The sequence below is a fragment of the Anomaloglossus baeobatrachus genome, chromosome 2 (genome assembly GCF_048569485.1).
Source record: "Anomaloglossus baeobatrachus isolate aAnoBae1 chromosome 2, aAnoBae1.hap1, whole genome shotgun sequence".
In the NCBI taxonomy this organism is placed as follows: Eukaryota; Metazoa; Chordata; class Amphibia; order Anura; family Aromobatidae; genus Anomaloglossus; species Anomaloglossus baeobatrachus.
In genome coordinates, this window is record NC_134354.1 from 186,211,510 (window position 1) to 186,227,972 (window position 16,463).

The 16,463-nt window shown below is 44.4% G+C and overlaps 1 protein-coding gene across 2 annotated transcripts in view; it reads right to left on the reverse strand.

Annotated features, from left to right (window-relative positions):
* Positions 1 to 16,463, reverse strand: part of EFHC2 (EF-hand domain containing 2) — a 122,276-nt gene that overhangs the window by 86,082 nt on the left and 19,731 nt on the right. For both annotated transcript variants that reach the window (XM_075333539.1, XM_075333538.1), the window contains exons 2-6: positions 11,476 to 11,664; positions 9,758 to 9,908; positions 7,216 to 7,439; positions 5,772 to 6,023; positions 5,459 to 5,566 (exon numbers count right to left, since the gene is read on the reverse strand). In XM_075333539.1, the coding sequence (XP_075189654.1) occupies positions 5,459 to 5,566; positions 5,772 to 6,023; positions 7,216 to 7,439; positions 9,758 to 9,908; positions 11,476 to 11,664 (924 nt within the window). The remainder of the gene's footprint in view (positions 1 to 5,458; positions 5,567 to 5,771; positions 6,024 to 7,215; positions 7,440 to 9,757; positions 9,909 to 11,475; positions 11,665 to 16,463) is intronic.

Sequence of the window (16,463 nt, forward strand, 5' to 3'; positions counted from 1 at the left end):
ACGTGCTGTACAGACATGCTCAATGAAAATGAATTGAGGCCAGACACATCAAACCAGAATGTGGCCAAAAGTATACAAATCTCATACTTGTGCTCACATGATCGTCCAGTCTCTCCACTGGTACCGGCACATCCCGCCTGCCCCCCGCTCCTCGCCTCAGAGATGCGTACCAGAAAATATTTTTTTACAAAAAAAGCACTGAATATATCTAAGATATTATTTTCTTTTCCTAATGATTAAATGATATTACCACCTTCAGGGGAATTTACTTCTCTTAATCCATGTATTTTTGGCTAAAAATCATATTTGCAATTGGGTTTTATTAACCATTATTACCATGTGCCTGCTATCATTTCTGTGTTGCATTCTGTAATATTTTGTGTCTACTGATGACTGCACAATAACTTAACCGTTAATGAACTCGTTTGGACAGGAGAGTTTACAACTGTTATCTCTTTCCTTTGTACTTCCCCTCAATTGATTTATGACCACATAAAAGTGTAGCTGAACCTCATGGTCATAATAGTAATACTGCAACACAAAGAGTATAGAAGGTGAAAAATAGAAAACATTTATAGAAAAAATATTTTTAGCCCAAGATACATGCATGTATGTAAAAAAAAAAAAAAAAAAAAAAAAAAGATTGCCCCTAAATGTGTCCATATCCTTTAGAGGGGGTTTCCACTATTATTTCAACCCCTTTCAGATGTCCTAACTTTTCATAACACTCAGTTTTCTAGTATACTTTAATTACATTGTTTTTATGACCATAACTTGTAATCCTTTGTTACCTGTCTGCTAAGTATGACCCACCCTCTTTCGGGCACAAGATACGGAAGGAATGGAGAAGAGCATGTCATTCTGCTCCTGATAGGGCTGCCTTCATGACCGGACGATTTTTTGCGTTCCGTATTTTTTTTTGCCACTCTTCTTCACTCTTCTTCCGAGAGACGTAACTTTTTTATTTTTTGATCAATACGGTCATGTGAGGGCTTGTTTTTTGCAGAACGAGCTGTACTTTTAAATGAAAGCATGAGTTTTATGATATAGTGTACTGGAAAACGGCAAAAAAATTCCAAATGAGGAAAAATTGCAAAAAAAGTGCGATAACACTATTGTTTTTGAGATTTTATTCACTGTGTTCACTATATAGTAAAACTGATGTGTCAGTCTGATGCCTCAGGTCGGTGCGAGTTCGTAGACACCAAACATCTATAGGTTTACTTTTATTTAAGGGGTTAAAAAAAATCAGACATTTTTTGGAAAAAAGTCGTGAACGTGACCTGTAGCGTTCTCAATTTTTGGGATCTATGTCTCAGTGATGGCTTATTTTTTGCATCTCAAGCTGACGTTTTTAACAGTACCATGCTTGCACAGATGCTACGTTTTGATCACTTGTTATTGCATATAGCGCAAAATTCGTGGTGACCAAAAAATGTAATTTTGGCGTTTGGAATTTTTTGCCGCTATGCCGTTTACCAATCAGATTAATTGATTTTATATTTTTGTAGATCGGGCATTTCTGAACGTGGCAATACCAAATATGTGTATATTTTTTATTTTTTTAACCCTTTCCTTTTCAATGGGGCGAAAGGGGGGTGATTTGAACTTTTAGGTTTTTTTATTTTTTTTAATTTTTGAAAACGTTTTTAAACTTTTTTTTTATTTTACTAGGTCCCCTAGGCGGCTATTTGGATCAGCAGTCTGATCGCTATGCAATATCTGCTGATCATCGCAACACAGCTGTAAACAGACAGGAAAAAGCTGTGGATATAACGAGCGCAATAGGGTCTTACCAGTGTAAAATATGGTGACTTTTTAATAGGAAAAACCACTCACCTGGAAAGGTTATGAGACTCACGACCAGTATAGAGACATATAACAGCAGCAGCCGATCCTACGTGCCAAAGGCAGAAGCAATACAAGAACCAGGATAATTGTGGTATACTCCGCGTTGCTGTACAAAGAATCACTCCAAATAATAAAGCAATGTGGATGGTTTATTCTACGCGTTTCAAAGAGATATCCCCTCTTCTTCCTCAGGAAAATCCACCGAAGATTTTGGTGGATTTTCATGAGGAAGAAGAGGGGATATCTCTTCGAAACATGTAGAATAAACCATCCACATTGCTTTTATTATTTGTAGTGATTCTTTGTACAGCAGCGCGGAGTATACCACAATTATCCAGGTTTATGTATTAACAGAGCTGTAAACAGCAGATATACTTATTTCCTGTCTCACCAAGCTCTGGGGCGGGTGAAACAGTGAGTCATGTGAGCTACAGGAGTCATCACATGACCCTGTGCTACCATGACATCACGTGACTTGCGGTTTCGGCGGTATGTATACGTTTACAGCGCTCACGTTTACAATGGCGCTTTACTTATTGACAGCGCCATTTAAGGAGTTAAACAGCACCGGCGGATAACGATTCCACTCTTACCTATCAGCCACACATCTCAGCTGTATAAATCAGCTGAGATGTGCGCCGATCTTCCGCTGCTGCCGGCGGCAGCAGGAGATTAATCCTTTGACCGCTAGGACGTAATTTTACCGCCCGTGAGTGATGTCACCTCTCATCACTACAGCTCAGTCAGTCTCTGCCTGAAGCCACAGTGTGGGGTCATTCTGTGCCTGCGCTCTGTGCCTTCAGTATTTATGTAGCAGAGCCAGGCTGCTATTTTTAGGCTTGAGGGGGCTCAATAAGGTTGGGTCACCCAGCCTTAGAATACCAGCCCCCAGCTGTCGACTTTATCATGACTGGGTATCAAAATTGGGGAAGGAACCGCACATTGCTTTTTTAAATTATTTATTCAAATAATTTAAAAAAGTTACATGGGGTTTCTCTTAGGCCCCCTTCACACGTCCGTGAAACACGTGCGTGTTTGTTCCGTTTCCGTATATACCGGAGACACGGACAAACATGCACCAATGTTAATCTATGATTGTGGTCACACGTGCGTTATTTCATTATGTCCGTGTGTGCGTGTCCGTGATCCGTATGTGTTTGCGTTTTGCACGGATGCATGTCCGTTATCTGCACGGAGCACGCACACGTGAAATTGGGGGGGACCGCACGCCATTTTTTTTAATTATTTATTTTACTGAGCTGTATAGACACGCCCACCGGCTGCTGTGATTGGGTGCAGTGAGACAGCTGTCACTCAGCGTGGGGGTGTGTCTCACTGCAACCAATCATAGGCGCCGGTGGGCGGGGAAAGCAGGGAATACGAGATTGTTTAATGAGCGGCCGGCTTTTTCAAAATAGTAAAAGCCGCCACAGCAGTGTGAATGCCGTGCAGCGCCGCGCCGGAGATCGGGGATCTGTTACGAGGGGGACCCGGGGAAGCGTGCCAAGATGGGGAATGGACAGCTTCCGCCGGTCAAGGTCCACTGTGCGGTGTAAGGGACCGCTGCTATGGTGGGTGAAGAGTGAGCGGGTTGCTGCTAGCGATCGTCTGGAATGTCACAGACGATCTACGTACACCGGTCTGCCCTAACCCGTGAGGGTTGTATGGCAGGGATCACACGGCTCGGTGTACCTGTTGCACGGGGAAGCACAGAGGTGCCCACGCACGTGTGCCAGTGGAAATCACAAGAATATGGCACGAGGGTAGCACAGAGGTGCCCACGCACGTGTGCTTTCAATAACCAGGTGAGTCCGGTGGAGACTCGAGGAGCTCACCTGGAACAGGAACACGGCCTGTCGAAGGAGCTACTGCCGGAGCAGCAAGGCAGGGACACGGCCTGCAAACCAGGTGCTGCCTAAGCAGCAAGGGCCAAGCCCACGGAAGACGATAATGCCTGAGCAGTGGCGTGGCAGCACGCTGCCAGACATCCAAACATAGAAGGACGGTCGCGCGCCGCCATGATGGCAGGAGGAGCTTTTAAGGAGGTGTCGCTCCAGCCAAGGGCGGGCGCGAGGCGGAGATGACGGACTTGACCCAATCAGGATCCACAACGTCCCAGCCTGGCCAGTCAGGATTCACCACGTCACCAGACTCGTCATCAAGCCGTGTGACGTGAGTGGGCGAATCAGGACCCACCAAGCATTGCACATGCTCACCCTCCTGCCTCTGGGAAATAGAGGCGGGATCCTCGGTCTCACAATGTGTAGAGATAACGGGAGTCTCACTGCTTCCCTGAGCAGAAAACCTCTGCACATTGCGCAACCTCACAGACCTTCGGGGCTGCTGAGCAGGAGGAGCCGCGGCAGGCAAGGAATGGGAGACCGCCTCATTTCTTGCAACAGGAGTACCACTAGGTGTCACCCTTGTGCTGCCTCTCTGAGGAGGTTTCTCCTGCACTCTGCGCAGTCTGGCAGACCTTCAGCGCTGCTGAGCAGGAGCGCTCGTGGCAGGCAAGGAGACTGCCTCATTCCTTGCCACAGGAGAGCCACGAGGTGTAACAGGGATCGGTGAGTATGAGAGAGGGGGGAAACTTCAGTCACTCGGGGGATTAGCGGTCACCGGTGAATCCTTTACAGGTGACCGCTAATCAGTACTCGACACAGACAGAGCCGCGGTATGAGGATGAAGTCGGGTGAAGTTCACCCGGGTTCATTCTCATCGCGCAACTCTGTCGGCTGTCAGCCGACATTTATAAACGACATTGTGCATCACACACACGGACATTCCACACGGACATTCCACGTACACATACACGTTAATTCCACACGCACACACGGACGTTCTACACACAAACACGGCTAGCATACGCAATTCACACAGATGCCACACGGACCATAAAAACGGACACAAAATCGGGATACGGACCCGAAAAACGGCCCGTAACACACGTGCGTGTTTTTCACGGAAGTGTGAAGGGGGCCTTATGTACAGCCAAGATAAGCACATGGCTGAGGGCTGCAACCTGTAGCTGTATGCTTTATCTGTGCTGGGTACCATAATTTGGGGACGCCAATTTTTGTACTTATTTTTACACCACGCTAGGGACACACACAGCATGTGCGATTGCAAGCAGTCAGACACGCTGTCAGACACGCTGTCACACAGGTTGGGGGCGTGATCTTACTGTAACCAATCACAGACACCACAGGGACTGCTGGTGGGTGAGGGAAGCAGTGCATATGCATGAGGTTAATGAGGAGCCCCAGAAGTAGTGTTACAGCCACGCGGCAGACTGGTAAGTATAACGCGCCTGCTATAATCCTCCTATTCCTTCTGCTTCCATTTTAAAGTGCCTGAATCGAGTGCCCATAGACTTAAATGGGGATTGGTGTCCGAACAGATATTCGGGATCAATTCTGGGCCCAAAACAGTTTTTTAAAAAAAACATCTGGTTTGACCCACCAATCCCGGAAATTTACAGGTTCGCCCATCACTACCTATGACGACAATGTACACATTAGGTCGTTATACAGTTACATTAGTATATACCATAGTTACTTTGTCAGACAAATAAAGTAATAAATATAAATGGATATGAAAACCTTACTTTAAGATTATCCAAAATATAACGACCTCCATGTCCCATCGGGCCAAAAACATTGAGGACAGTGCGAGACGTAATCTCTCCAGGCTTGTACATTCTTGCTGAATCTTGCTGTGAAGGATAGAGAGATCACTCAGAATCATATTACATATAACATATGTTTTACAATCCAGTGACACACTTGTTCCTCTACCCTTAGCAGACTCCTCACATGTGCATTGTAGAAACTGTAAAGAAAATTCCAGCCAGCGGCCCATAAGTAAACCGCAGATGGCACAAGTTAGGGCCATTTTCTCTCACAGTATTTTTCTTTTACCTTAGGTAGTTTTCCACGATGGAGAAAGACTGGAACAGTATCCCGTCCAGAATTTGGTGGAATGACCTCTATAATTTCCACTGTGTCATCTGCTAGGTAATAATGTAATATAAGTTCTCTTGCGTCTCCAAAAGCTGTAGTTGTATCATCCCATATACAGTAAAACCGCAAAACTTGTCTATCATAATCTAGGAATTGTTTCAGAGTGTCTGTACGTTCATACGGGCGCAGCGGCTTCATGTTATCTGCAATCTACAAAGAGAAAGGAGGGACACTAGTCATCAAAATGCTCACCAAAAGATACATAAGTGCAATGTGCTTGTGTATACATTACAGGGACCATATACTGAAACTTTCAATGGGGTGCTCATAACGTGGGTGTTTAACTGGTGGCCTGGCAGCTCTAAAAAAAAAGCTACCATGGATAGGCTTAGTGCAAACCACTTTGTTTACTCGGTTGCCCTGGTCTTTATCCTTTTATTCCTCTACAGAGATCTGGACTTATACAGGGACCCATGGGTCGTATTGATGGAATCAGATGCTGGCGGATAGTGCAAGCTAGCAGGAGTGTTCAGATAGCCAGATGAGAACCAGGAGAGCAGTCCAGGTACAAAATCAGAAGACGGAAGAGTGATCCAAGAACGGGCCTAGGTTTTCAATAGGAAAGAGCTAAACAGCTGCTGAATTCGAATTCAAGGGTTGAAAACTATGAAACAGAAGCTATATACTGTAAGTATGGTGGTACTGTTATTGACTATGACATGGAGATGATTACTCCTGCTGGTCTGCATACGCACACCCATACTGCCAGACTGAATGTCACCACATAGCATGGTTGATCGGTGATTAGGACTGTTAGCCTTTGAGCTCTTGCTTCTGGAGTTCAACTTCCACTGAAGACAGCATCGCAAGGAGTTTGTATGTTGGCGTGGATTTCCACTGCGTATACTGGTTTTCTCCCACACTCCAAAGACATACTGACAGATTGCAAGAGCCAATGGGGACAGTTATGATGATGTCTGTAAAGCACTGTGCAATTAAGGGTGCTAAATAAGTGAGCATGAAAAATAAAATAAATAATAAATAAATAAATAAAACACTTTAAGTCCCAGCACCCAATTCTCAGTTACTGGGCAGAACCTGTGCCCCCCAGAATTTCTGGTCCCAATGCCTCCCCCATCGCAGCGCCTGATGACAGGAGCATAAATTGCCAGAGCAAGTCCCAAAAGAGATGTGACAGTATTGTAATATGTTTCTTAAAATGGACATGCTCATTTTTTCTTTTCAGCATGAATGAAATACTCTGCAGCTGGAGATAAGCATTTCCAAATACCGTAAGTATATTTTAAAAGAAAATTTTAAATGGTGTTATAATGCTTCAGTTTTTACACATACTATACTACAAAAATCTAACAATGGCATCAGGATCGGCAATTGTGCTTACCTGTTTGCGAATAGTAGAGTAAGCATCTGCAGGAACCGATCCTGATGGATTTATTCTGACTCCAAGTTTCCGAAGGAAGTTTCTAGTAAATTCATCACAGTTTACAATCTTGAAAGTTTTGGAGTAAAACACAATGTCTTTGTTGATGTTGAAATGATCCACAGTGTAAAACTGGTCATCATTAGGGGGCGGAAGTGGAATACGATGACGTCTGATTATCGTCCCTTCATTTAAAAAGAAAAGGGCATTGGAAAGATACTATGAGACTTATCACAGGCTGTGTGGGTGACAAAAGTCAAATTGGACTGACTCCAGTTGGATGACCAGTCGCATCTTTAACTAGCCAAGGTAACTTGACGTGCAGCGATATTTAACTCTGTTTTGTGAATACTTTAACACTAGGCAATATCTAATGTGATGGTGGCAAACACTACTAAGAGGTTAAAATAGTGTGACGCCCTGGACTAGCCAGATAGTCACAGATAGCGCCCCGCACAACACCAGTCTCACACAAGGTAGCACCAGCCAAACCATAAACCCTAGTCACCTCCTGCAGAGCTTAATGGACACACCAGGGGGGCGGAGCCAGGCGGTTGGCCATGCCCACCGAGGAGTTCAGAGGGCCTGAGGCAGGAAACACACTGAGATCAGAGCTGAGTAGTAGTGAGTGAAGGAGTCTGACAGGTGCCGGGGTTGGAGCCCGGGCACATTTGGCTAGGAGGCATACGGTGGTCTAGCCTAAGCCAGGAAGACGGCTCGGTGGAACCGTGGTGGACTGGGACAGGGTAGTGGCCCGCCGGTACCGACCCGGGGAACCGTCTCGGAAACTGAAGCACACAGGGGGGTACTCAGACCTTGAAGCGAGGTCCAGAAGCCACTGGACCGAGTTAATTGACTGATTGCGGTCTGGACTATAAGTCCTTTCCCACCCAAGTCCCGACTGAAGACAACAGCCCACCGAGGGGGATAGAAAGCCACCGCACAGGCAGAGAGATCCCACGGGCCAGCGACTGCGGGGAAACAGGCTCTCCAGACATACATACAGCCGGGGAGCGGACTCCCGTCGCTGAAGCGCAGGCGGTCTACACATACACTACACAGTGCAGGAGAAAGGCAAAGACCATCAAACCGGGTGGGGGACCAGACGCAGCCGGCTGCGGGCACCGACCACCATCAACTTTGTTTACCAGAGACTTGTGTGTGTCAATAACAGTGAGTACAACAGTGCCACCCAGCCACGCACCGCCTTGCACCGCCCAGCTACTCTCCCCAACGGGTCCCGGGGCCATCATCCCTGCCCATGGAGGGGTTAAAATCTTGCTGCATCACCATCTCCCCCGGGTGCCCCCTAACTGCAGCGGTGGTGTCTATACCTTCACCACATCCCGTGGGTGGCGTCACGAACTCAAACACGGCTCCGGCCATACACCTACCTTCCACCCCCCTAAGTAGCGCCAGCACCCTTTCAGAGCGAAGTGACCCCGGGTCCGGAGGCACTCGAGCCACCCACCAACGAGCCCGGATCCGAGCGGATCGGCTGTAGCTGAGCACAGGGCGGTACAATAGCACTGGTAAGTAACACATTATAGGGATAAATCATTCTGAAAGGCTCACTTTAACTGCTATATTACGGTTTAATTGGTCTAGAGCAGGGGTCCCCAGCCTATGACTCATGGGCTCACTATGTGTGGCTCACAGCTGTATTCCAGCTTGGTGGTTAAGCAATGGGTCTAGCAAACAGCCATGAAGAGCAGGTCTCCAGATGGTGACTTTTGTGAGTAGCCCTTACAGAAGAGCAGCTATGGATGCGCACATAATAGCCTTGGAATACCAGACAAATATTAAAGGGGTGGGCTTTGAAGTACAAGTTTATGCGACTGCAGACTTGGGTATCCTGACACGGTAGTGTGTGTGCAATGTCAAGATTCTCTGATGCCAGGAACAAGGGGGCGAGTGACCACAAGTATGCAATTTGCATTTTTGCAAGACGTGCCAACTAGACATGCACAGCCTAGCTCAATATAAGTGAATTGAGGAAGTCCGGAAATGTCTAGTCGGAATGTGGTTGAATGTGGTCACAGGGCCGCCCACTCCCAGCATCGGAGAATCCTGACAATCACAGACTGCACGCTGTGAGAATTTGCAAGTCTGCAGTCACAAAGTGAGGGTGTGCTTGGAGCTGGATGTATTAGCGTGGTAGGAGTTTTTGATGCAAGAATACTCAATGTGGGTAATGTGGGAACCCTGATTTCTGTGGAGAAGCTTTTGCTCTCATTATACCCATAATGGTGGTTCATGAGTCTCACTAGGGTGGGGAGGCAGTAGCTGAATGTTACTATTTGGGGAGCTCTGGATGTGGCTTGTGAATCTCTCTGTGTGGCTTTTAAGGTAAGAAAGGTTGGGGACCACTGATCTAAGAATAATACACTGTTTTACAACCAAACAAGGTTTAAGCCTGTAGCCATAGTGGTTTGTGCTTTCCCCTGTACATGTGAACCAAGTTTTCAAGTTCCAATTAAAAAAAAAGCACGATAGTACAAACCCTGAGGAATTCCACTGTTTTTCATTTGTGGTTCCACTACTTGGATTGTGTCATCTTCTAGGTAGAAATATATTTTACACTGCCGAACACGGTAAACTTCTTCTCTTCTCTGATGAACTTCCTCTTCAAAATACGCCTCAAATGATAACACCTAAAAAAAGAAAAATAAAGAAATTAAATAATATTACATTATCTCAAATATGAATTTAATGATTAAGTTTATCATGATGTAATAGGTTAGCAGATCTAGCCAACATGCAAAAGTTAAGGAGGTTTCCACTTTTGGGTACCTTAATCATAATATAATATAAGAATATCAAGACTACACTCCTCAACACTGAAATTGCCATAACAAGAAGGAAAAGTACATAGAGTTATGGAGATGACAGGATCAATAGACATGTTAATGATATGCAAATAAGGAAAAAAATGGAAAAAAAAATTAAAAACATCTCAATTTATTCAGTATACATTCACTTACACACGTTGCTTGTTATCAGTATGGTTATTAATTGATGTCTGAGTAATGTTCTGCCACGGAGGATGCACTTAGGCATGCATATCACCATTGTTTGCTGCTTGTAGATTTCTTTGTAATTGGAGACCAATGAGGTCCTAGATGTACATGATGGGACACAAGTTTGTAAATGCTACAGGCTATTGTAGCACATGTAGGCCGTGCTGGCTATCTACTATCATTATGAACAACATGCAACCTGGTGTTGTCATGTTGAAAAGTGCTCCTGGGAGACTTTGGAGAAATGGCAGTAATATTGGTTCCATGATTGAACCATTCTGTACTGCATGTGAATTTGGGTGTCACATACTAAGTCTAAGAGGTCAAATAGTGTCTACCCAAACCATTAATAGGTGTTTGCATGATATTGGGCAATGAGTAAACCAGCTACAGATGTTTCATGGAACTCACGCCACTGATCTCCAAGGTTATCAAGAGCAGGATGGCAATGAAGGATTTAAGTCTATCTTTTTCAGTGATGGGCCATGCCTTTGTCTGGGACACAATGGTAATTGGAGATTGATCCTCTGACATCAAGTTACCTGTGGTTATAGGTGGAGGACCGTGGGAACCTCCAGCTGCAACCGCTACTAACTTGAGTGACGTCACAGCTCATTGCTGCGGCTCATTCATTTTATGCCTGAAGCTTAGAGCAGGCAGTCACGTTCCATGATCGCGTGCTGTACGCCTTCAGATGTAGCAGTGCTGGAATTGTCGTGGGACCTTGTGTGGATTACGTTGTACCTTCAGGAGTGTTTTGGGGGTTAATAAATTGGTGAAAGAGGGATTTTTTGTATTTTATTTCAAATAAAGGATTTTTTCGGTGTGTGTGTTTATTTACTTTCATTTACAGATTAGTAATGTGGGGTCTCATAGACGCTTCCCATTACTAATCTAGGGCTTAGTGGTAGCTGTGGGCTGTTATAAACCCCTTATTACCCCAATTGCCACCGCACCAGGGCATTTGGGAAGAGCCAGGTAAAGCACCGGAATTGTCGCTTCTAATGGAGGCGACAATTCTGGGTTGCTAAGGTTGCTATTTTTAGGCTGGGGGTGGCCCAATAGACATGGGCCACTCCAGCTTGAGAATACAAGCCCTGCTATACCCATAGTCTCACCGTGACACAAGACTAGCAAATATGACTTTCAGGTTACTCAAATTTTAAAAGAAATTTTTTAGAAAGAAACCACCTATACAAACCTGTTTGTCAAAAGCTACCCATGATGGAGCATCGCTGCCCACTCCTCTTGGGAAAACACTGAATTTAGGCTTTAACTTCTGTCCACGAAGGTGCTCTCCTCCAATCCCCGGCTTATCTTCACCCATCAACATGGAGACATCATTGGAGTAACCAAAATGTTGTGACTTATGAAACCGCTCTTTCCCTAGCTATGAACACAAATTATTTATTACAAACTGGCCTGTAATACAGCAGACTTAACTATTCTGTATGGGAGTACAAAAATACATAGTTATAAGATTGTCTTTTCTTACATTACAATTTTATTGTATTATTTTGACATTTCAGGTCTGTGCAGTATAATGCAGATAATATTACATTTTAGTTACGGCTTTTCCCAAGAGCTGTAACCTAATCTGGCTGCTGAGACAGGGAAAACAATGACAGGCATTGTTCTTATTGATTAATTGTAAGGGATCAGAAACTTAAAGGGACAGAATGACTGTTCAAACTAAGTATAGGTGCTGGGTGCATCATGGTGCGGCCATTTATTTGTATACATCTTCCCACCTGCTTGTTTTCCCTCTATCTCCCCATCCCCTCTTCTGTGATTGACAGCTCTGGCTTCTTGAGCAAAAGAAGAGGGGTGGTAGAGGAAAAACCAGCAGGTGGGAAGATGTTAATCTTTAGCCCCGCCATGATGCACAAGCGCCTTTACTTGGATTGAACAGTCATTCTGTGCTGACAGAGTCCCTTTAACCCCTTGCCGACATAGAACATACTGGTATAGCTTATGTCGGCTTCATGACTTTGATGCGAGCTCACACGTTGAACCCACATCTTTTCCCGCACATGTCGACTGATCTGGACAGCCGTAATGTGTCTCTAACAGGCGCGGGATGGATCTCCGATCCACCCATGGCTGTTAACTAGTTAAATCCTGCAGTCAATTTCTGAGAGCAGAATTTAAGGCTGACCAGTGGGAAGCGCGTCATTCTATTCTCAAGTCGACAGCCCAATAACCTGATGGGTTGTCATGACAGCCAGGGTCAGCTGATGACCCCTGACACTGTCATGATGGGCTTCCTGTGAACACTGGCTGTGTGCCGGCGTTTATGGGAAGTCAGTGTTTCTGCTGTACAGTGCGGTGCTGAAGCACAAAAGTACAAATCACTCGACTTTTGCCCTATTGAAAATAAAAAAATAAATAACACAATATATGGTATGGCTACATTAAAAAATGCCCGATCTATCAAAATATAAACAAAATTAATCAATTGGTAAAGGACATAGCGAGAAAAAAAATCAAAACAACAGAATTACGTTTTTTTTTTTGTTGCAGCAACATTGCAATGAAATGCAATGAAAGGCGATGAAAACATTCACAAACAAGGAAGAATCTGGGGCATTGCTCCAAATGCTATTCTGCTGCTACCATACAATCTATGTCCATTTAGACTTCAATAACCAGGCAAAGCTTCCATGCCGCTCCGGGGTGCTCATTCAAGGAAAGGCATATCCAAGTAAAAAATGTAAGAATGAAGGCACTCACCGGTTCTTGCTGTGCAGAAACTTCTTTATTAACACGTGGAGGTTACATACTTGGACTAGCGGGGTGGGGGAGAACCATCCGACACGTCAGACGACGGCCGTTTCGCACTTTCTCTCAGTGCTTCAGCTGGTCTCTGAAAGTGCGAAACGGCCGTCGTCTGACGTGTCGGGTGGTTCTCTCCCTCCCCGCTAGCCCAAGTATGTAACCACTACGTGTTAATAAAGAAATTCCTGTATAGCAAGAACCAGTGAGTGCCTTCATTCTTACATTTTTTACGGTGATGAAAACATTGTATCTATCCAAAATGATATAATTAAAAATATCAACTTAAGACGCCACAAATAACCTGTCACTGAGCCCCAGATCCTGAAAAAAAGAGAAATGTACACCTTGTCGCAGCTTGTGGGCTCTCATGAACTAGCCAAGTTATGACCTAAGTACCTTGATTTTTATGAGTACCAGTGCATCTTAATAAATTAGAATATCATCAAAAAGTTAAATAATTTCAGTAATCTAATATATAAAGCTGAATGTGTGTATGTAATGTATGTATGTATCTATGTATGTGAGTGTGTGAGTGTGTGAGTGTGTGTGTATATATGTCCGGGATTGGCATCTGCACCGTCGCAGCTACAGCCACAAAATTTTGAACACTCCCACGTCTGGACCCTGAGAGCGTCATAGGCTATGTTTTGAGGGGAAATTTTAACCCCGCTCTTTACAGTTATTCAACAAAAAACCTGCCTCCATTAAAGCGAATGGAGCTGGGAGCCACAGTGCAGCCAGAACTTCAGAAGAATGCGCTGCCACGCCCTTATATGGAATGTTGGCGTGTCACAATGCAGCCAGGGAAAGAGACAGACACAGACAGGGAAAGAGGCAGACACAGACAGGGTAAGAAACAGACATAGACAGGGTAAGAGACAGACAAAGCGACAGACACAGACAAAGAAACAGACTGACAGGGAAAGAGACAGACAGGGAAAGAGAGGGAAAGAGACAGACAGTGAAAGAGACAGACAGGGAAAGTGACAGAGATAGATAGACAGACAGGGAAAGAGATAGACAGACAGGGAAAGAAATTGAGACAGACGGAGAAAGACACAGACAGTCAGGGAAAGAGACAGACAAAGAGAGAGACAGAGAGATATATACAGAGGGGGAGACAGACAGAGAATGGGAGAGAAAAAGAGAGACTGTTACTATCCCGGGCAGCGCCGGGGGCTATGTTGTGAGGCGAAATTTTAACCCCGCGCGTTCCAATTTACCAATCAATTTTGCCCCTATCTACATAATGGGGATAAAGTGAAACGAAAAGTGTTGGGGGCAATTGACAGCTCCAGATGTGAACAAGGGTGACTTAAAGAATGAGAGCGATGGCGCTAAAGAGTATATACCGTACAGTTGCTAAGGTGGGGCCCCGACATGTAATACTCACCACACTCGGGCATATGAATACACACACACAAAATGTGCCACACACTACCACGTGCTTGAACACATATACCACCCTCAGCACACATCTCACCACACATACACCAACCTCGCCACATAATCGCCCTAAACACACACAAGCCTGGTGCATATACCACCCTCAGCACACATCTCACCACACATACACCAACCTCGCCACATAATCGCCCTAAAACACACACAAGTCTGGTATTATCCTTCAAAAATAAAAATCTGATTAATAAGCAGCCAAACTACAAGAACAACAAATGTACCACATAGGAAATACGGCAGCTGTCAGTCACATGACCTGTCTATATGTGTATGTGTGAGCTAATATATACTGTCAGGGGGAGGGCTTTCTGTTGCCTGGAGATTTATCAAGCTGCCAATAGCAACCAATCACAGCTTAGCTTCTATTTTGCTACAGTTAATTAATCTGAGCTCTGATTGGTTAATATAGGCAACAATTTAATAATTACATTTCTAGCTATTTGTTTTGTGGTTTTTGTGTGCAGAATACATTTTTGTTAATACATTCTATTTTGTTAACAGCAGTTATTAACCCAGGCGAAGCCGGGTAGTACAGCTAGTATTATATAAAGTCATTACAGAGTGATCTATTTCAAGTGTTTATTTCTGTTAATGTTGATGATTATGGCTTACAGACCATACCAACCATGATAACTCAAAAGTCATTATCTCAGAAAATTAGAATAATTACCACAAAACACTTGCATAGGCTTCCTAAGCATTTAAAATGGTCCCTTAGTCTGGTTCAGTAGGCTACACAATCAATGGGGAAGACTGCTGACTTGACAGATGTCAAGAAGGCAGTCTTTGACACACTCCACAAGGAAAATAATCCACAAAAAGGTCATTACTAAAGAAGCTGGCTATTCACAGAGTGCTGTATCCAAGCATATTAATGGAAAGTTGAGTGGAAGGGAAAAGTGTGTTAGAAAAAGGTGCACAAGCAACTGGGATAAGGACAGCCTTGGGTAGGATTGTTAAGAAAAGGTCATTCAAAAATTTGGGGAGATTCACAAGGAGTGGACTGCTGCTGGAGTAAGTGCTTCAAAAGCCACCACACACAGGTGTATCCAGGACATGGGCTACAACTGTTACATTCCTTGTGTCAAGACACTCATGACCAATAGACAACGCCAGAAGCATCTCACCTGGGCCAAGGAGAAAAAGAACTTGATTGTTGTTCAGTGGTCCAAAGTGTTGATTTCAGATGAAAGTAAATTTTGCATTTCATTTGGAGATCAAGGTCCCAGAGTCTGGAGGAAGAGTGGAGAGGCCAAAATCCAAGCTGCTTGAGGTCTAGTGTGAAGTTTCCACAATCAGTGATGGTTTGGGGAGCCATGTCATCTGCTAGTGTAGGTCCACTGTGTTTTATCAAGACCAAAGTCAGCACAGACGTCTACCAGGAAAGTTTTGAGCACTTCATGTTTCCTCTGCTGACAAGTTTTGGAGATTGACATTTTATTTTCCAGCAGGACTTGGCACCTGTCCACACAGCCAAAAGTACCAATATGTGGTTTAATAACCACAGTATCACTGTACTTGATTGGCCAACAAACTTGTCTGACCTAAACCCCACAGAGAATTTATGGGGCATTGTCAAGAGGAAGATGAGAGACTCCAGACCCAACAATGCAGACAAGCTGACGGCTGCTATCAAAGCAACCTGGACTTCCATAACACCTCAGCAGTGCCACAGGCTGATCGCCTCCATGCCGCATTGATGCAGTAATTCATGCAAAAGGAGCCCCGACCAAGTATTGAGGCATTTACTGTACAGACTTTTCAGCAGGCGCCAACATTTCTGAGTTTAAAATCATTTTTTCAGTTGGTCTTATATAATATTCTAATTTTCTGAGATAATGACTTTTGGGTTTTCATTGGCTGTAAGCCATAATCATCAACATTAACAGACATAAACACTTGAAATAGATCACTCTGTGTGGAATGACTAAATAATATATGTGTTTCACT